Here is a 23,112-nt window from a genome sequence, read left to right on the forward strand (position 1 = left end):
CTCTGGTTGGTTGGTTGGCTGGCTAACCCAGATCACTGTCAGACACTACGTTCTTGCAGATGTCTCACTGCAAATATGAGTTCAACTATGGACCTTACCCCCCCCCCCCCTCTGCTCCTTGCTTGCACAGGATAGAGTAGCATGGAGAGCTGCATCAAACCAGTCTGGACTGAAGACCACAACAACAAGAAGTCACACTGTTTCTCGCTTAGTTGCTTCTCCACTATTCTCCAGATTCATCAGTCCAGTATTTTACAAAAAAAAAAAGAAAGTTTTGAACAGTGGCATCTAAGGCTAATGTCTCTATAATTTTTTTATATACTTTTGGCTTCCGTTTTTGAAGACGGTGTTATTCCCTTCTTCCACATTTCTTGAGTTTTCATTTCCTTCCGACTCTCATGAGTCTACTAGGCCACCTCCTATGCTCCTCTCAGTATTTCGACATTTAGTTCATCCAACCCCACTGCCTTTCCTCCTTTCATGTTCTTCAGTGCCTCCTCTACACATTAGATTACAGAAAAGACTTCCTGACAGATTCCTATTCGAAGTTAACAAATATGTCGGTTTTTCTTGCTATTATCCATCTGCATTTTGTATCCTCTGTAGTCGGACCGTCATAATTATTTTACTGTTCAAATAGCAAAACTCCACTACTACTTTTAGTCTCTTATTTCCTAATCTAATTTCCCTAGCAGCACCTGATTTAATTTTACTACGTTTCATTGTCTTCATTTTACTTTTGTTTGTGTTCATTTTATCTCTTTTCAAGATATCAATTCCATTCAACTGATGCCCCAAGCCATTAGCCATTTCCAACAGAAATACAATGTCATCGGCAAACCATAAAATTTTTATTTCTTCTCCCTTAACTTTAATTTCTTTTCAAAATTTTTTGTTATTTTCATCACTACTTGCTCAGGGTATATATTGAATAACATTGGGGATAGACTACAATCCTTTCTCACTCCCTTGTCAATCGCTGCTTCCCTATCACATCCTTTGGTCCTTATAACCGCAATCAGGTTTCTGAACAAGTTATAGATTTTATTCCTGTCACCTTTCATCAATAAAATTCAGTATCTTTTGTGTTATTCAAGGATTTCCACTGTGTCTTATTTTTCGTCTATTCAATTCTTTGCTGCCTTCACTATTTAATGTCTCAAAGCTGCCCATTCATCTTATGCTGTATTCCTTTGCCTTGTTTTTGTCAGTAGTCACCTAATTCTCTCTTTGAAACTCTCAACAACAAGTAGTTTCTTCAATTAATCAAGGTCCCATCTCCTCAGTTTTCTGCTTTTCTGAAATTTCTGCTGTTCATACCCAATAAATGAAGGTCAGAGTTCACCTGTGTAAGTGTTTAGCAGTTTAAAATCTAATTTTGAAATATCTGTCTTACCAGTATGTAATATATGTGCAAACCTTCCAGTACCTCCAGGTCTCTTCCACATATCAAGAGTCTAGTAGAGAGGAATCTCTAGTAGCTCTAGATGTAGGAAGTATGCAGCAGACCTCAGCAGTTACGGTGGCTAGGACAGTTGCAAAGTCGAAGAGGAAGAAGAAGATTCTGCTGTTAGGTAGTTCTCATGGCAGAGGTGTAGGCCAGCAGTTGCAGGAAATGTTGGGGAGTGAGTGCCCGGTCACCAGCATTGTGAAGCCTAATGCAGGATTGGCTCAGGTGACTGTTAGCATAGGGGGGTTATGTAGGGATTTTACTAAAGAGGATCAGGTGGTGATTGTGGGTGGGGCTGGTAATAGTATTGATAGGGATGGGGAGTATGACATAGATGGTGACCTGGAAAAGATAGCCACTCAGACTGGCAACACGAATGTGCATTTCGTGGAACTGTTTCAGCGTCACGATTGGCCTTATCTTAATGCAGCCGTCAGGCGTAATAACATGAGACTTGGGGGTGCGCTGATGACAGAAAGCATGGGTCACCTTTCAGTGGTGTCAGTGGAGTCTATCAGCAGGACGGGTTTCACTAGACATGGCCTGCACCTCAACAGGTATGGGAAGGGGAGGTTGGCAAAGCTTATAGGTGACAGCATAGGTGGGGGTGGTGGGATCACTCATGGGAAAATTCCTGCAGTAGTGGGTGTTAGAGCTGCACCTTTTTTAGATTGAAGTCAGCTGATAGGTATTCCTGCTTAAGGGAAGTCTGTCTAACAAAGGAACCACTTTTGACAAAGCCTAGGTATCCGAGTAATGAGGGAATTAATACATTTCATCGAAATATACAAGGTATTAGAGACAACGTTAGTGAACTGCTTATAGATGTTGACTCTGAAATTGTTGGTATATCTGAACACTTCTTAAATAAGGATACAACAATTCAGAGGTTTCCTTTACCAGGATACAGGTTGGCTGGCAGCTTTTCTAGGAGCTCTTTGCGGTGTGGGGGAGTAGCCATGTATGTGAAAAACTGCATCCAAAAAAAATGGCTCTGAGCACTATGGGACTCAACTGCTGAGGTCATTAGTCCCCTAGAACTTAGAACTAGTTAAACCTAACTAACCTAAGGACATCACAAACATCCATGCCCGAGGCAGGATTCGAACCTGCGACCGTAGCGGTCTCGCGGTTTCAGACTGCAGCGCCTTTAACTGCATGGCCACTTCGGCCGGCACGGCATCCCATTTGAGTCAATTGATCGTTTCAAAGTACTGCACTGAAAAGGTATTTGAATGTTGTGAAGGTGTGGTTAAATTTAATGGAGCTACACTTCTAACTGTTGTTATTTATAGGTCCCCAGACGCCGATTTCACAACATTTTTGCTAAAGCTAGAGGAGGTTCTTGGTTCACTTTATAGGAAATACAAAAAGTTAGTTACATGTGGTGACTTCAATATTAATTGTATAAGTGATTGTGCAAGGAACTGGATGCTAGTAGACCTCCTTAATTTATATAATCTTATGCAAACCATATTCTTTCCAACGAGAGTGGAAGGGAACAGTAGAACAACCATAGACAACATTTTTGTTCATTACTCATTACTAGAAGGGCATTCTGTGAGCAAAAAGGTAATGGCCTTTCAGATCATGATGCACAAATTTTAACTGTAAAAGATTTTTGTGCTGCAACACATGTTAAATATAGTTATCAACTGTGTGGGAAAGCTGATCCAGTTGCTGTAGAGACCTTTGCAACCTTGTCAAGGAACAAGAGTGGCAAGATGTTTATAGCGCTGATACAGTAGACAATAAATATAATGCTTTTCTCAAGACTTTTCTCATGCTCTTTGAAAGTTGCTTTCCGTTAGAACGTTCAAAACAGGGTACTAGCACAAACAGTCAGCCTGGGTGGCTGACTAGAGGGATAAGAATATCTTGTAGAACAAAGTGGCAATTATATCAAAACGTTAGAAACAGTCAAAATCTAAATGCAGCAGCCCATTACAAACAGTATTGTAAGGTGCTTAAAAATGTTATTAGGAAGGCAAAAAGTAAGTGGTATGCAGATAGAATATCTAAGTCTCAGGATAAAATTAAAACCATATGGTCAGTCGTAAAGGAAGTGGCTGGTCTGCAGAGACAGGTCGAGGATGTAGAATCAGCGTGTAGTGGGAATGTCCGTGTTACTGATAAGTCGCATATATGTACAGTATTTAATAATCACTTTCTGAATATAGCAGGTGAACTAAATAGAAACCTAGTCCCAACAGGGAATCATATAGCACTCTTAGAAAAAAGTGTTCCGAGACTGTTACCTGAAATGCTCCTCCATGATACTGACAAGAGGGAGATTGACTTAATAATTAAATCACTAAAGACCAAGAACTCTCATGGATATGACATGGTTTCTAGCAGAATACTGAAGTATTGTTCTGTGTATGTTAGCCCAGTACTTAGCCATATCTGTAACTTTTCCTTTAGGAGTGGTCAGTTTCCTGACCGATTAAAGTACTCTGTAGTGAAGCCACTTCATAAAAAGGGAGACAGGGATAATGTTGACAACTTTAGACCTATTTCCATGCCATCGGTGTTTGCTGAAGTTATCGAGCAGGTTGTATATACAAGGTTACTGGAGCATTTAAATTCATATAATTTGCTGTCAAATGTTCAGTTTGGTTTTAGAAGTGGTTTAACAACTGAAAATGCTATATTCTCTTTTCTCTGTGAGGTTTTGGACGGATTAAATAAAAGGTTGCGAACGCTAGGTGTTTTCTTTGATTTAACGAAGGCTCTTTACAGTATTGACCACAAAATATTACTGCAAAAGTTGGACCATTATAAAGCAAGGGGAGTAGATTACAATTGGCTCACCTCCTACTTTAAGAACAGAAAGCAGAAGGTAATTCTCCGCAATATTGAGAGTGGTAGTAATGTTCAGTCGCAATGGGGCACTGTTAAGTGGCGCGTTCCCCAAGGGTCGGTGCTGGGGCCACTGCTGTTTCTTATTTATATAAATGATATGCCTTCTAGTGTTACAGGTGATTCAAAATTATTTCTGTTTGCTGATGACACCAGCTTGGTAGTGAAGGATCTTGTGTGTAATATTGAAACAGTATCAAATAATGTAGTTCTTGAAATAAGTTCGTGGCTTGTGGAAAACAATTTGATGCTAAATCACAGTAAGACTCATTTTTTACAGTTTCTAACTCACAATTCAACAAGAACCGATATTTTGATCAGACAGAATGGGCATATTATAAGCGAGACGGAACAGTTCAAGTTCCTAGGCATTCGGATAGATAGTTAGCTGTTGTGGGAAGCCCATGTCCAGGATCTTTTTCAGAAACTAAATGCTGCTTTATTTACCATTAGAACAGTATATGAAATAAGTGACAGTTCAACACGAAAAGTAGTACTTCGCATATTTTCACACACTTATGTCGTATGGTATTATTTTTTGGGGTAATTCTTCTGATTCAAAAAGGGTATTTTTGGCTCAAAAACGGGCTGTTCGAGCTATATGTAGTGTAAGTTCGAGAACCTCTTGTCGACCCCTATTCAATAGTCTGGGAATTCTGACATTGCCCTCACAGTATATATTTTCTTTAATGTGGTTTGTTGTTAGCAATATTAGCCTATTCCCAAGAGTTAGCAGCTTTCACTCAGTTAATATTAGGCAGAAATCAAAACTGTATGTGGAATGCACTTCCTTGACTCTTGTGCAGAAAGGAGTGCAGTATTTTGCTGCATCCATTTTGCAATAAGCTACCACAAGAACTCAAAAATCTTAGCAGTAGCCCAAAGTCTTTTAAGTCTAAACTGAAGAGTTTCCTCATGGCTCACTCCTTCTATTCAGTCTAGGAGTTCCTGGAAGGGCTAAAAAATTAAGCAAATTCCAGTGCTACATTGTTGATTTTCTTTATTTAAACTTACGACTTGTCGCCTTTTTTTATATTTCATTTTATCTGTTTCTACTATTGTGTTATAATTTCATGTATTGACCCGTTCCATGACCATGGAGATTTCTCCTTAATTTGGTCCCACGGAACAATAAATAAATAAATAAATAAATAAATAAATATTCACCGTTCTTTAATAGTTCTTAAAATGGGTGTTAGCAATTATAAAGTTGTGCTCTAGCAAGCTTCCCCTTTCATTCCTTTCCCAACGGCCTGTTAGTGTAATATTTTTCCTTCTCTATGTTGGCTAGCTCTAAATACAGAAACATGTAAGTTAATGCAGGTGAGTAGGAAAAAGACACCTATAATGTTAGCGTACGGCATTAGTAGTGTGCTGCTTGACACAGTCACATTGGTTAAATATCTAGGTGTAATGTTGCAAAGCAGTATGAAATGGAGTGAGCATATAAGTATTGTAGTAGACCACATATAGGACACTCTTGTGACCCATTGTTGAGTAGTGTTAGTGTGTTTGGTATCTGCACCAGCTCAGATTAATGGAAGACATTGAAGCAATTCAGAAACGGGATGCCCTAATAAGGAGGCATATAGACAGTTGTTTTTTCCCTTGCTCTATTAGTGAGTGCATATGGTGGCTTGCAGGTTATGTATGTAGATGTAGATCAGTCACGGGCAACCTTTGATGACCTGCGGGCTGGCCTCACATACATATTTTTGCTCGGGGCTGCCTTGTCACATGACATGACAGCAGTGCTTGTAACACATAAAGTCAAAAGTAATGGGTCTGTGATGTTAATGTTAATGGGATAACGGACTGATATGAATGACATCCCTTTCCCAACAAGCCAACCCAACAAATTATGACTCGAAAATAAGTAGGTTTATATTTGTCTAATCTTCATGTTTTCATTTATTTGCGTGTCATAAACAATGTGTCTTTACCTATGGCTTATTGCAATAGCTAGCATAAAACTTCCATTGGAAAATTCTGCAACACCATTAGTAAAGAAACTATGCTCATGACATGTAAATAAATGAAATTATTTGAAGATGGGATGCCAGGCATCTTAAAATGTCATCATGGAGAAATAAAGTAACTGGTTGCAGCTAACTTATTATAAATTACCCACAATTTCAACAGCTGCAGTGTTCTAACATGTCCACAACAGACAAGAGAATTAATTACTAATTGTTTATATGAGAAAGAACTGTAAACTTTTGAACTGAATGTCAGTTTGTCAGACTGATCATTGTCCTCACAAACTCAGTACACATTGGTAATACTGAATATTTTGGGTGGCATCAGTACTGTTCCTCGATATTTCTAGCTTTAACAATAAAATAACACTCGCCCTCAGGCCGGCATTATATTGATGTATTGACAATAGTATTGAACGTGTGAGGGCCTCCTGACTTCGGTGTGAAATTTGTATCATTGCTAATGGTGCGCACAAATCGCATGTTGTTTACACTGCACAAAAAGGACAAAACTGCTCACAGAAATGACAGCAGAGGCTTTAAGCCTGTACAGTCAATAAAACAAGAAAAAGACAATACTCATGTGATGCGATAGCAGAACGTGTAATATACAAGTTCGAAGACATCTGGTGATATGCAGGTTTGCAGATAACATATTTGGACTCATCCCTAAGGTTTTCAAGAGAACATGCACATTATCATACAAAATGAAATCCAAAAAACGGCCATACAGCCAAAAGGAAACTCACCTGGCTTGACAGCAGCTTGCCCAGAGAATAAGGTGGAATTTTGTCATCCATGACTGTGACAATACACGACACCCCATCTTCAGATGTTTATATTTATTTTTTGCACCATACTTTAACTCAGCATCTTGGTTCCTTACAATTCATCATAATAACTTATACCCCAAAATAAAACTTCTAAAGTTCATGTAATTGCACAGAAACCCGTGAGATACATAGCGACATTGTCAAAATCCAATTTGCTGATCACACAAATGTTGCTATCAGACATTATGAAAGCTGAAAAGTTACACTTAATAAATGTATTTACAGTAGTTCATTGATTTAAAGAAATATTCAACGACAGAATAATGTGAGCTCTGAGTTTGAATTTTTAATACAAGATTGTTGATGTCTAGATTTATGTCAGTGATACTGAGTCTTTAGGTATTTTCCAGGTTGTCGTCTGTTAACTTTGTACGTGTGTTGCATCATTTATTTGTCTTCATTAGAGAAAAAGTTGTTCACACTTCTGTGCACTTCCAAAGACAAATTTTCCTTCTTACAAAGGATCGCTTCGGTCAAATAAGTTTTACAAAATTCAACTAGGTTTACTACTTCGAATTTAAAGACAGATCTTCCTGAAGTTGAATAAGTTCCATTTGAAAGATTTCAGGGGCCTTTTCTTCATCACATGTTATTGGGTTAGCAAATGTAGCAAACATACTGTCTGCATTCCTGAAATCAGAAAACCGTGTGGTAAACTGAACTAATAATAATTTCAGCTCATCAGCATAGGTAACATAATCAATATTTTTGTGAGTTGACACTGTAGGAAAGTGGTAACATTTTCCAGCTCTCATTTGCATTTCCCACAAGTGCATCTTGTCTGAAAAGCTTTCAGATGGCTGTATGATTCATGAATTAAATGCCCTTGTTTCTGGAGTTTGTAATTTAAGTCCTTTAAATGCGCTGTGATGTCAACCAGAAATACTAAATCACAGATCCATTGGGGATCATTTATTTCAGCCAGTGGTTTCCCTTTGATAGCCATAAAATCAGCTATTTCTTGTTGAAAATAATAAAAACGTTTTAGCGTTTTGCCCTTACTCAGCCATCTCACTTCACAATGGTAAGCTAAATCTTCATGTTCGGAGCACAGGTTGTCCAAATACTGCTTGAATTGGTGGTGATTTAGTGCATGAGACTTAATGAAATTGATGCTGTGGTAACCACATCCATTACCTGTTTCATTTTAATTGATTTAGCACACAAATTTTGTTGGTGAATAATGCAGTGAATAATTGTTTAACTTTCTTTGTCAATATTTTGTTCAGAAGATTTTTCATTTAATATGTCAATAAAACTTTTTTGTGAACCGACCATTGCAAGTGCTTCGCTAGAACAAACTCCAGTGAGTTGACTCCACTGCAGGTTGAAGGTTTCAATGATTTTTTCAACTTTATGAAAAACATCAACAGTAGTGGTTCCTTTTAATGGCTGTAATGCTAATAATTCTTTCATTATTTTGAAGCCCACATCTACACCACAAACAAAAATCGCTAATTGAGCCGTGTGTGACAAATCAGTGCTCTCGTCCAAAGCAATGGAAAATGCTTCGAATGTGGCAGCACCATCACACAAACTTTTTTACTGTCACCAACCATCATTTCAGTTCATTGAACCACTGCTCGTTGTGACAAATGTATTTGTTCAAACACTTTTTCTTACCAGGACTTAGTACATCTGCAATCTGCATCATGAATTTGCCTTCAGAAAAAGGCTTTATTGACTTCACAATGTTTCTGCTCACTATAAAACTAGAGTTAAACAAATTTTTGCACTGTGCCCTCAGTTTGACAAACATTTGCTGTTGCTTGTCCAAATTGGAAATTAATAACTTAATTTCGTCTTTCCATAGTTGCCCTGTAAGCTGTTGTTGAGCATTGTGCTTTGTAGAAAAGTGCCTTTTCATGTTATATTTTTTCACCACAGATAATGATTCACTACACTACGAGCAAACAGGTTGAATGATGTACATAGTGAAGAGTCCATTTTTACTGGAATTGACGACATTCAGCATTTACTTTCCTCTTCTTAAAGCCAGACATTTTGCGAATAAACTCGACACTCGGAGACACTTGCATGAAATTAAGAAACAACTAACGTAGAACTCCATGTACAAACTGACAACAGTGAACTTGTTTGTTCAGTGGAACGTGCAGCCGATGCTGAAGTCAACACATTTCGTGGGCAGTCGGTAGTTTTAGTGGCATTGTTGCCTACTAAAAGTGTTTGCACTGGATCAATGTTTAGCGCAGACGTAGGCCGTAAATAATGTGCGCATTTGACTGCTGTACTGCAGCAGCATAGGAGGCTGCACTGTACCGTGCTACACATGCAAGGTGCTAATGAGGTACCAGCTGCTTCCACAGTGACAGCTGATGCAGCAACAGCCAGTCGCTGAGGCCAGCTCTTGCCTGTGTGGCATCCCTTGTCTTGTAAACACTGGCCATCTGCCATGGCCCGAGACGTGTCACCAGGCTGTGTTCCATTTAGCCAAGTCTTTAAGCAAGGCTTTCACTGGTCTGCATCGTGAGCAGCTCACCCGTGAAGTGGATATAGATGTAGAAGTCCTGGTCCAGCCTACAATTTTAATCTACCAGGAAGTTTCATTCATGACTGTAGTTTCCCCTTGCTTCCAGCTGTCCACATTACCAACATAGGAAGCCACTATTGCTTAATATTACGAGGCCAGATAAGTCAATCATCTGGATCAGGCACGGCTGATAGTTACAGGCTCTAAGACTGAGCTGCCCCAAAATATATATTTAGATACATCCCTCAATAATGGATTATGAATTTAAATTATAAAGAAACTGTTGACATTGGCTGATATATTTTGAACACACATTAGTTAAGGCAGTGCCTTTAAATGCTAGTCAAGCTGCATGTAGCAGAGCTTTGGGAGAATGACTTCTACAAAGTACAGCTCTTATGGTCCTCTTGAAGGCTCAGTCACTTCAGCTTAGCTGCCCTTTGTCACATCTATGCCATGTAAATGTCACAAGCAGAACTAGGGAGACGCTTTATTATGCTTGATTGAGGCCCGTATTTGGTGGGTTTTGTCCGTGGCTTTATATTATAACTTTTATGTCCTAGGACTAAATGTTCCTTCAAAGCTCTAGCAAGTTGACGGTCTCCCAAAGAATATCTTGAGACTTTCTTATTAATTTAATATAAGTATGTTCTGTGATATTAGACGTTATATACATATAAGAGCCCTCTTTCTCTTGAGAGAGCTTGTTCCATTGTGTGAATGTGCTGGAAAATATGGGCCCATGAAGATTTTTTCCTGTGTCACTGTTTGATTCCATCATGATGCGTTATTTATTTATTCACCCAAAAATCACAATCGCAACACAAGACTTGTGATCTCATGGAAACATCACTCTATTGTTGCGCGAACTCATTAGTGTTACAGATTGAACACACACAAAACATTAAATGTTTCAGGTTTAGAATTGAGAACACAAAAACGTTAGGCATGCAGCAAAGCTAACATACACAATATTAAATATCTCTCCAAAATGCATCTTTTAGTACAGTTTGTTGTGATAAAAGTGTTGGGAAATGTGATGGTGGATAAATATACTACCTATAGATTGTATCTTGAAGTTATCTTTTGGTGTTATTTAAGAGTTGGTTATGAAACAAAAAGAATTTTGGTGTTATTTAGTAATTGACTGAAAGAGAAGCAAGATAAAATTGTAACCTTTTGGCTAGAGTGCAATATTGTGCCCCTACCCCCTACTCCCCCCTGCACCAACGAGGTGTAGTGTAGCCTGAGGTCTAGGTTAGTTCTGGTCGATAAATGTTTCAGCCTTCCTCGGTATGGAAGCCACGAGCCGCGCCCGATTTAGACTTTTATCCCAGCAGCTAGTGGAGAGGCTGCTGCCTCTCATTAGGAAGAGTATTTTAGTCTGGAGGGCTGTAGATGTCCGTCAAATCTGGTACGCTTATCTGTACTATGTTCCTCAAAGTGTCAAACTTTTAGTGCACTACAGTAGAACCCCTCTAATCCATCATCTTCGGGACTGGGACCATGGTCGGAAGGAAAAAAAAGTCGGATTATCCGAAAAATCTAATATTTATTGCAAAAAATATAAAAAGACATTAATTATAAAAAATTAAACGATTTAAGAACTAAAAGACATCTACAGCAATATAAAAAGATGTTTTTTACACTGTTAAACAACATATTAACTAAAAAACGTCTGCACACACTATAATATGTATTGGTCTGAAATGATTATACTGTATGCATTGTTTTTACAGTAAAAACGAAAACAGATTACTTGAAAAAAAAGGTCAGTGATACATTTTTGTTTAGCAGATGTTATTCTAGATTTAGCTGCAGTGTCCCTCCATTTTTTTTATCCACAAAACGTCCATTGGAGCTGAAGTTGGATTCTGCTCGATGTATTGAAGGGCGATGTCAAAAGCATTTTTTGCATTGTTGTGTGAAATCCGGGTGGGGGCTTCGTCTTCGCCGTCCGAGTTCTCATTCACAGTTTCCTGGCTAACAGCGGCAACAATCTGGTCCTCACTGAGCTCTTCACAAGTGTCACAGTCTTTGTCACATTCGTTGATCCACTCTTCAACTTCATTGGCAGGGATGTTCAGCTCCAGAGTTTGTAGATCCTTAACGATTTCCGGTGCGTCGTTGTTTTGCTCATCTTCGGTATGCTCATTTTCAGTCATAACTTGTGGCCAAAGCTTACGCCACGGTTTCCGCAGTGTGTCAGGTTTCAGTTCATCCCATGTTGCAGCGATTGTGTAGATAGCATCTTTGATGTTCAGGGATTTCATTGCCTCAAGTAAGTTATGACCTCCTTCAGATTTTTCCGAGATTTAGCTGATATACTTTCTGCGATATCGCCTTTTTAACCATTCGATAACACTCTGATCCATTGTTTGGATGAGTAAGGTCACATTAGGAGGCAGAAAGAGATCTTTTATGTCCCCTTTCACTAAATCTTCCTCAGGTGGATGTAATGGTCCAACAGTAGTAGAGCGTGAACAGGCAGTTGTTTTTTTTTTTTTTTTTTTTTTTTTTTTTTCCTCGACTGATGGCACACACTCGTCGAAAAACCAGGATTTAAAAAGGTTGCAGTTCATCCAAGCAGATTTTTGATTGCGGTAATAAACCGGCAAGGAAGATACGTTTATATTTTTGAATGCCCTTGGCTTCTTAGATTTGCCAATGGCGAAGAAGGGCAGCATGTGGGTACCATCTGCGTTGCTACAAGGAATGACTGTTATTCTGTCTTTTATAAGTTTCGTTTCTACCACGGATTCATTTGGAGCTGCGAGCGTTTTTGTTGGCAACATTTTAAAGTTCAGCCCTGTCTCGTCGATGTTATACACATGGCAGGGTAATGGTTCATTTTCTTCTACAATTTCTTGAAACGTAACAGAAAATTCCTTAGCAGCTGCGGCATCGGCAGATAGTTTTTCACCAGAAATAGAAACAAATCGGACACCATGACGAGTTTTCCAATGATCAATCCAGCCTTCACTAGCAGCAAATTTACTTTCGGCATCCAGTTTTTTGTGCAAAACTATCGCTTTTTCTTTGAGAATTGGCCCGGATATTAGAGTTCCTTTCCTTCTTTCTTGACAAAACCACATCCACAATGCGTTACCAAGCAAGTTCAAGTTTAGGCTTTTTTAATAATTTGCGATTCTTCAGAGTGTTTTCACCATAAATCGTAAATGTATAGGATTCAATGTCTTTCCGATTCTTCTTCCAATCCTTAATTGTCGTAACACCTACATTCAATTCCTTTGCAATTTTTTGGAGCGATTCTCCTTCGTGCAGTCTTTGTAGCACTGCTAATTTTTCATTTAGTGAAAGAGTTACGTGTATACGTTTGAATCCAGACATGTTAAAAAACAGACAACTGTACACACAATGAATCTACAGTAATAAGTACTGTAGAGAACACGAAATAAAGCAAACGACCACGTTTTTTAATCGCAACAAAGGATAAAACTGCATAATAACTTACAGTATAACAATATGCACAGCAATAGACACCGCAACAATGGCCCGACGGGCGTCCAGTCAGTACAAGTCGGCACAGGCTCGCGAGCCTGAGTGTGGTCGGACTAACCGGAGTGACGGACCATCCAAGGTCGGATGAGAGGGGTTCTACTGTACTTGAGTTCTTCCTTTTTTTGTGCATTAAAGTTAATATTATCAAAATTAATGTCATACTTGTACACCCATGTTCAGAAAAAACAGTACACCTTGAATGACTATTCACAAGATGTGTTCATTAGTATGTTCTGTAGAAATTATTAGTATTTGAACCATGTCGGCCCTCGGGTTCAAGGTCAACATCGATATTGCGATGCAACATTACCTACCTATAAACTGTGCCTGCGGCTCTTGTTGTCGCTATAAACTGAAAGTAATGCATCAGTGTGACTTGAGCAGACATGCAGGATGTGTCACAGATGTATCTGTGGACCCTGCTGCCAAATCAGTGGGTTTGAAAGAGGGCAGATCATTAGCATGAGAGAATGTGATGCATCCATCTCGGAAATTGCTGCTCGTGTGGGACCTAGTGTTTCAGCAGTGCAACGGGTGTATGCAGAATGTTCCATGGAAGACCATAGAACATGACAATATGGGTCAAGTCACACCACTCGACCAACCCCGAGAAGTTCGGCACCTCATCCGAATGGCATTGCAGGACAGATCTGCTTCCTCCTTGCCTCTGATGCAACAGTGTAACACATCATACACTATCAGGGATGACAGTTTGTCACCATTTATTAAGGCATAGGTCACCTGCACGTCGTCAATTTCTCTGCTTACCTTTGACGAATGTGCAGAAACATGCTAGATGGCAATGGTGTGTGGAATGACGTCACTGGCGACAGGAATGGCATAGGGTAGTGTTTTAGAATGAATCCAGGTTCTGTTTGTTTGAAAATGATGGCTGCATTTTGGTTCACTGCAGACAGGGAGAGCAGCATCACAGTGACTTCATTCACACAAGACATAGAATGCCAACTCAAAGCCTTATGGTGTGAGATGCTATTGAGAACAATCACAAATCACACTTGATGTGTGTACAGGACACTGTGACCAGTGTGACCTATATGAATGATATCCTGCAACCCATAACCATGCCCTTTGTGCACAACACCCCATACATCATTTTCCCACAAGATTATGCATGACTACATGTTGCTGCACGAACATATGTGGTGTCACAGGATGTCGGCCTTTTCCTCTGACCCACCAGGTCATCAGAGATTTCATCCTTATGGCAGTTTCCTTATATGTTCAGATTGTCTTGGCATCTTGGCTGGATGCTTTAAATACTTTAAACTATCAAATTATCCTGTTACAAAGAAAAGGTCAGATGAATTATTCTGCTGGATGCCAGTGCTTGCATCCTGTTATCTCAGTGCTGAAAGAATTTGAGTCACTATTGCTTTTATTTGTTTATTGCTGTATTTATTAAACCCGTTGTCTTCTTATCTAAAATGGGTTGCACTCTACACGTTTTCTTCGATAAATTCTTCTTTGGCAGTGTTGAATTCAAAATAGAGATGCTATGGACCATGGCTGTTCCCAGTTAACAGAGGAGTCCTGTCTTCATTCAGACACACATGCTGTAGCTTTATCCCTTCCCAGATGTCTGGGAAGGTTTTGTAGAGCCAGTAACCCTTATCAGATAAGTCACAATTGCTTTGGCAGGCATTCATCCACTAGTGCCTTAGCAGGACTTTCTTTGCAGATTCCGTTAGAGATTTACATCTGGATGTTGTCCAGCTTGCCCTTCTTGAGAAAATATGAAGTAGATAAATACCTGGTAGTAATATTTATTGTATTTATTGGGAATGTGCCTAAAACTGCAAGCAGTGACTGTACTACAGTGCTTCCATATTGTACAGTAAACCTTATTAGGATGCCCCTCTGCACCTTCTACAACAGCGGTTCCCAGCCTTGGGTTAATTACCTCTAGAGGGGTAACATAAAATTTTCTGAGGGTTAAAAATTAAAAGAAACAAAACTAAATTATTTTCAAAAGATCATTACTATTATCACAATTTTGTAAGATTATATAAGTTATCAATGATTACTTTTTCTCAATTAGTGGTATTAATGCAGAGGAGGTTACAGGTTCCTCACATAGTCCACCCACTACACACACATTGTGCTTTGTCCCGTACATCACTGATGGCAACACAGCAGTAACTACAGAAGGGCTACTATACTATTGTACACAATTTTATTGTTATTATTATTATTAGAGTGGTTAGACACAAAACATTAACAGCCCAAAGTTGTCAAATTTCTGGCAGTTCAGAAGTAAGGAGGGCAGTAGTGAAGTGATTTATGAACAGTAACTATAGTGGACACATCTGAATTTATTTGGTTTAAAAATGGGGTCTCAGTATGCAGATCAAGCACCACAATGGGGAAAGTTAGTGCAAAAGAAGCATGTTTTCTAACAAATGTTTAACCTCACTGTGGACTGTTAGTTTTCTTTTCTGAGGAGGAGTTGTGGGTAGCCCCCCCTCCCCCCCCCCCTACACACACACACACACACACACACACACACACACACACACACACGCACACACACTCTATAAGTATCATTCATTTTTCATCATTTTAAAAATAAAAGTAACTTGGTGAAAATGTGGGGGAGGGGGGACAATAGATGGCAGGTGGGGCATGGGGGAGGTACTAGCTGATGTCTGATTGCACTCAGAGATAATGATCTAAGAAAGGTTGGGAATCACTGTTCTTCGAGATATTTCTACATCAAGCTTAACAGAACTGTTGTGCCCACACACTACCTATGAAACTGGGCATGGTCATCACTGTAAAAATAAGGGCCAGGAGTTCAATAAAAAATCTTTGCCATCTATGAAACCGACCACCTTTTCACCCTAAGCTTTATTTGAGCCTGACAATGCCTGACCTTACCCTGTCTCTTGTGTATAGTTTTTTTTCCAACAGTGCTTTATTTGGTGAGAAGACAGCAGCAGTCTCATGTTATCTAGCCGTGGTTTGTCTACTTTATGGTAGTAGAATGAACATAGTACATATTTAAAAATTTTGTGTGACACCAGAATTGCACTTACGATCAGCTGATACTTAAAATTTCTCGTGATGTACAAATTAACTAATTCTATTCCCCCCCCCCCCCCCACGTGTGTGTGTGTGTGTGTGTGTGTGTGTGTGTAGGAGAGAAAACCTTAATTAGCTGTAGTAGTTTATCATCATCATCATCATTTCTTTTGGGCCTTTGTCCTGCTTTAACGTGGGGTAGGCCGAGTCACTACGGATTTGGCAATGTTAGTGGCAGAGGATGGCTGGATGCCCTTCCTGTCACCACCCCGAACCCCCCGGCACAGAATTAGTGTACCCCAGCTGTCTGCATCTAGTGTAAGCCATGAAATAGTGCGAACATTTTCAAATTTGTGCGAGTCATGTAACTGTGGCGGAACGTGGGGACCAGCCCAGTATTCACATAGCGGGATGTGGGAAACTGCCTAAAAACCACACCCAGGCTGGCTGGCATACCGGCCCTCATCGTTAATCTGCCAGACGGATTCGATCCGGGACTGGTGTGCCTACCCGAGTCGAGGAAGCGGCGCATTTGGCGTCTCGGCTACCCTGGCAGGTCTAGCTGTAGTAGTTTATGTAGTACAAATATTAGTAATTATGGGGATGTGAATAACACTATTACTGGGTGTCCTAATTATAAATTTCATTTTCATGTAGAAAGTGGTGGTGTTAGAAATACTGACTTCAACAAATGCTGATCTCTGCACTGAATTTTGCTTGTATAGCTCTAACAATTTCATAAATTATCTTGTGAGATATAGCTGCTTGTTCCACGTCTTGGGGTATTACATTGTTCATAGGTGGCAGTGTGCAAGCTGTAATCAGTGCTTTTTTTCTGACTATTAAAAATACACTGATCAAAAGTATGTGGACTCTTGTTTGTAATGCAGTTCAGCTAGCTCAATGGCTGTGCGTATGGAGTTAAAAGGAATGGGGTACAATGGTTGAGCAGCTCCTGATAAGCCACATATTTCTGTAGTTTATGCAAAGCAATCATGAGGTCGTGTAAGAAGTGATTCTACTGGACAGTGGATGACTGGAAATGAGTGATTGAAAGTGACGGAGTTTGGGTTTGGCATCTGCTTGAAGGATGTTACCAGCCATCTTGCGTAGTACCGACAGTAAAGTATGGAGGTGGTGGTGTTGCGGTGCAGGGATGTTTTTTGTAGTTATGGTGCAGTCGCACTATTAATATTACGAAAATGCTAAATGTGGAAGAATATGAATGCATTTAATAACGTAGTGTACTGCGCACAGTAGAGGAACAGTTCAAAGATTATGGTTGTTTGTAATGAGATAATAATGCTACCTGTCATAAAGAAGCATCTGTGAGGCAATGTCTTGTGGAGAATAACATTCCTAAAAGGGACTGGCCTGCTCAGAGTCCCTACCTGAACCCAATGGAACACTGTTGGGATGAGTTAGAAAGTTGGCTTCACTCCAGACCCCAGCTTCCAACATCACTACCTTCTCCTTATGGCTCTTCAGCAAGAATGGGCTGCCATCCCTATACAGACATTCAGACACCTTGTTGAAAGTGTCCCCAGCAGAGTTCAAGCTGGCATAAAGGTGAAGGTGGACACACCGCATCTTAATGTTCAGTAATAGTTGGCTGCATATTTTGGATCAAGTAGTACAGTTTTGCCAACTATCTCCAGCTTGCATTCTAGATTGTCAGTCTTGCTCAGTTAATTTAAGAATATTTTCTTCTGATGGTGTGCATTCTTCTAACATAGAAAGGTTTGTACTGAAATCATCTTCTGAAGTTCTCGGATTGCTTGGGTTTTTTTTTTTTTTTTTTTTTTTTAACTTAAATTTTTCGGAATATTTCTGTGATTTCGCTATGTAATGATGTTCCATAATATTCTCTGCTTGTATGTTAAGATTTTTGTTGCTAACTTCTCCTTCTATTTACATATTCTTGTGCCTCAGTAGTCATATAGCAACTGTTTTAACAACTATTTCATACTTTGTAATTACGTTGACAACTCGGTGGCAGGCAGGAGTCCATAATCACATTTGTAAATAACACATTCAGTATTTGTCAACAAAGGACTTGCAGAGTTCACAAGCACAGTGGCTATGTATTATAAATAGCTGGAAACTGAAAGCATTCATTTGATGAAATTGTGGCATTTGTAGCTATGATTTATGAGCCACAGTTATATATTGAGCATTTCTTAATTTCAGTTGTCTTAGACATCCTCATTTTGAAATTAATTATTCTCTGTTGCAGGGTTATTTACCAGCAAGCTTAGAACGAAGGCAGCAAGTGTTGGAACGCAAACGAATAGACTACTGGAATCTTGTGAAACAGTATTATAACACAGAGAGAGATGAAACTTACCAAGATACATACAGGCAGGTTGGGTACAATTGATTGTTTTTATTCAGTAGTAGTGTAGTTGTTTTAGAGCTCATTGTGATGTCGTTAGAATTGGTTGTTGTGCTGTAAGTGGCAAAAGAAATATGTATGTTTTGTTATGATGATACCATGACAGATTTAAAAATTGTTTCATAATTTTTATTGAGCATTTGTTTGTGGGCTAGGTGGAAAGAGTCTTGTGACCAGAAATCAGTATTAGTTGTTGTGGCACAAAAATTGCTGTCTATAAATATAGGTTGTGGGATTAGTAAAAATAAATGTTACTGCATACCTCCATTTCCTCTTAAATCTGTGAGGGACGAGTTTGTTTTCAAGGAATTGATTTGCCATGATAAACAAGCAAGTCAACAGAAATTCTTGATTTTCCACCTTGACATTACTACTACTTTGCTATTATTGTTCTTCTTGCTCTTTAACAGTTTACCTCAGAATAATTAAATCATCAGCTTTAAGACTTTCAAGTGCTGGGACTCATATTTCACACAGTAACCTTATGTTCCATGCCCAGTTAAATTAGAGTTAGCATCTGTCTTGGGAAAACAAAGTGCTCCTGTCAACATGGTGAGTGGAATGGTTTTCTAATTTCACATGATTGGGATGTTTTCTGAACTTGCATTTGCCTTTGGCATGACAGTTGAACACTTGGGAGGATGGCACTTCAAACCCTTGTCTGGTCATCCAAATATAGATTTCCCTAAGTCACTTAATAGAGAGGCCGTGATGGCTCCTTTGAAAGCAGACAGCAGATCTCTTTCCCCATCCTTTAATCCAAGCTGGTTCTGCCCCTAACAACCTTGCTGTTGACAAGGAACTGAGCTGTGTATTTCTTCTTCCTGGTGTTGCCATAAATTGGTTAATGTTAAGTGCAAGTCTCAGTAGCAGATACTGTCATGAAGTCAGAATGTACAAGACTGTAAATAAAAATGTCGTATGACAATAGGATTTTGTAACAAGGTGTGGGTTACTCTAGCAGAACTGTGTCTGGTTCTGATTACCACATGAATCTAGTGTTTTAATATCTAAAAGATTTTTTGATGAACACAATACTAATTGACAACCAATTTCAGGCTAAGAAGTGCCCAAGTAGTGTCATGCTACGTGAATGCTTATCCTGTTCCTTTCACCAAATGGTTCCGAGTAACAATAGACAGAGTGTATACGCTCCGGGACAACCAGGAAATCTGGGAAAAACCTGTAAATTTTTTCATCCGGGAGAAAACCAGGAAAAATATAGGAATTTTTTAGAATTTTTCATTGTTTTAGTTTTCAGTTAAATTTTTGTAATATTGACTGGTAAAAACTGTTATGCTAACAAAGAATATTACTGTATCCCGCTACAGCAAAATAATACTGCAACGGTAAAACGTAAATGAGAGGAGAAAAAAATAAAACTTTAGTTGCAAAAGAAATGTGCCCTTCACAACATCCCACCTTCCAACAGCAAACTGTGTCAAAGGCCTTAGGACGAAGACTATGCAATATTTCTTAACAACAAATTACTTCTGATGAGTGTGAAATCAAAACTGTTTACATTAGGTTCGTTCAAGCAGTTGCCAGTGGGCTTATGCGCATTCATCGTTCAGTCGCATATGAGCAGTACCTTCTCCTGCTTCTGGCTACTTGAAGGCAGATGCTAAGTGGAAAAATTTTTCTGGAGCGCCCAAACTGCCAGATTCGTGCATGTGCTGAGCAGTCTTAGTTGTAGTGACCTATGTTTACATTTATTGATTTTGCTGTTTCCTCATAGTTTACAGCTCCCACATCAAATGAAAATAAAAAAGATTTCTGTGGCTGGGAGATACGAAGTGAATGAAAATACATTCACATAATTACGGAAAGCTGAAATCAATTATTAGTTTCATGTTTTCTGGTTTTATGTTATTTCTGTGTTTTTGGCAATCGAGCAATGATAGTCTTGCAGAATGATGAAGTTATTTTCGTTGGTTTTCTAAAGAAATTTGGCTTTAATTAATATTTTACGCTGAGGTAGTCAATTTATTTGAAAGAAAGTGTTTCATTCCACAGTATGGCTAGTTCCAGCTGTCTGCTGAATTTCAAGTGCCCGTTTTCATCTTCTGGCAAGTACGGCTTTTTTGCCATAATAAACAACCAAATGTGAGATAGTGCAGTTCTGGTACTCCAAGACATTTGCATCCTGAAAACCACAGTGAAAAGCTTAGTATGAGGTTTGTGCCTACATCATTGTGAATATGGACATACAAATGTGCACTTCAAGCCAAATTATATATTTTAGTATGGTTTACGAAATTCTGTTGCTCTTGGAGTATCCTCTGGTCTTCTGTTTCTTTTATGACGTAATGTAAGATCTCGTAATGCTTTATATGTACGAATTTATGGGCTTCCTACGTCATTGTAGCTGCGCACACGTGGTAATGCCTTCTTTCTGGCGCTCTCTGTCAACTACCGAAACAAACCTATTTCTAACAGGTTTCGGGGAAAATATTGCGGATGGTGGTTCGAAAAGCGTTACTTTCAAAGTAAATTTTCTTTTATGTAATATGAAATTTGTTACACATGAGAATGTGAAATGAATTTCATAAATCACAGAACATTTGACTCTCATTTAAAGCTTATCGCTTTTAGGACCAGCCACTTGAAGAATTTTGAGCACAGAAGAGCAGACATTTATAACATTCTTTTAAATTTTACTGGCACATTTGTGTGGTGTATCTTAAAGTGTAACACTCGCTAAGAAAAACTAGTATTACATGCGAAAGCTTAACTTCTCTTGTAGCTTATTAATGTTCAAGATCAATATTATATGCGAAACCTTAGCTTTTTTTAGCTACACTACATATGTTAATTCAGGCCATTAGCTTTTCCTATTTGTGTGTTCGCTTAACTTTAGTGATGTTGCTACTGGCTGACAACATCACATTATATACTCTGAATGTCTGCTGTTATCGGCTGACGAGGTCACATGACATGAACAATGATTGGCTTACAAAAGGGCATCGCAATCTTGATTTCAATGCTTTGGATACTAACTTGCTGTGCTTGGTGGAATTCGAATTTATAATTTCGTAATTACGAAAACATGAAGTGTACATGTCGCTGCGCCCACCACCTTGGCCTCTTGCCGTACTTTGGTGCCATGTCGTCAAGAATTGGAAGAGTCCTCAAAAGATACGACATCAAGTGTGTTTTCCAACCATCTGCAAAACTAAGGAACCTGTTAGGTTCAGTTAAGGATGATCTCGGTCAGAGGAAATGTGGTGTGTACAAGATTCCTTGTCAGTGTGGGGCGGCATATATAGGTCAGGCATGTCACACAGTACAAGAACATTGCGATGAACATCAGCGTCATACACGCCTACGCCAACCGGAGTATTCGGCAATTGCAGAACACTGTCTGAACACAGGACATCACATGATTTATGAAAAGACGGAAGTTTTATCCCCAGCATCCTCTTTATGGGATTGTGTCATTAAGGAAGCAATACATATCCGTACAGCTGATAACCTTATCAACAGGGATGCGGGATTTCAATTGTGTACTGCCTATAACCCTGCATTGGCTGCTGTTAAATCACGACAAGAAAGCAAAGAGCTTTCGATAATAGACCCGTCATAAGTTTGTTAGCATGTTAGTAAATACAGCATCAGCGCATGCGCAGAACGGTCGCTCTGCGTTTCCCAGCAGAGGGCGCTAGAGTCTGGCGCCATCTATCTGCAAATTTTTGTGCATGTGTGGTTCCCGCGCCTGCTCAATCTTCACGCGCGTGCTCTATATACAGCGGCGTCGACATGCGGATCTTGTCAGTCGTACCTAGCCACCAGTGAGGTTCAACCACTTGATGATGTTGGACAGTTGCTTCGAGGAAATATTGTGGGATTTGCACAACGTCATCCGGCGGCACATGTATGAAGACTATATACATAATTGTGTGTTATTTGGAATTCTTTCTCTATGTGTGAGAGCTTAACAAAATCACGGAGCACATTGAATTAACTTTGTAAGTCAACTAACACGGTTTTCCATTGTAGCTTATATCAGGTTACCATATGGTAGAACACAAAATGACCAGATTGCGCTGCCAGTTATGTTGTCAAACCAAATACGAAATGAGTAAAGTCATTGTGTTAAGTGTAGAGCTTTTATGAAATCCTTGGCTCATTTGAGAAACAGGCTTATTAGCTACTTAAGATTTGTCCAGCTCATCATCCTAAAAAGAGGACACATACGATGCCAGATAAAAAGTTCGTGAACAGTCAAAAGCAAGCACGAAACTAATGTGACTTTTTTGAAATCGGAATCGCTCAGTGTTAGATGAGTTGAAAATAGTTCATTATTTTAATAATCATTGCAGGTATATAAATTAAGGACATCTTTTATATAACTTTTATCAAAATATTTGTTTCCCATTTTGTGAAAAACTTAAACAAAAATCCTGTGATTATATAAGACAACAAATTTTAACTTTTTGCTTTCGACAAAAGGCCAAAATAGTTGATTTACATGGATTTGAGTTTGTTAAAGTTGAAAATGACAATTAAAAATCAAGATCAGCTCAGGTTTGGAAGTT

The 23,112-nt window shown here is 39.1% G+C and overlaps 1 protein-coding gene across 3 annotated transcripts in view; it reads left to right on the forward strand.

The window, feature by feature from the left end:
- Window positions 1-23,112, forward strand: part of LOC124722712 (TBC1 domain family member 22B) — a 143,296-nt gene that overhangs the window by 86,780 nt on the left and 33,404 nt on the right. For all 3 annotated transcript variants that reach the window (XM_047247853.1, XM_047247855.1, XM_047247854.1), the window contains exon 7: window positions 18,416-18,544. In XM_047247853.1, the coding sequence (XP_047103809.1) occupies window positions 18,416-18,544 (129 nt within the window). The remainder of the gene's footprint in view (window positions 1-18,415; window positions 18,545-23,112) is intronic.

This window comes from Schistocerca piceifrons, chromosome X, assembly GCF_021461385.2.
Source record: "Schistocerca piceifrons isolate TAMUIC-IGC-003096 chromosome X, iqSchPice1.1, whole genome shotgun sequence".
Taxonomy (NCBI): Eukaryota; Metazoa; Arthropoda; class Insecta; order Orthoptera; family Acrididae; genus Schistocerca; species Schistocerca piceifrons.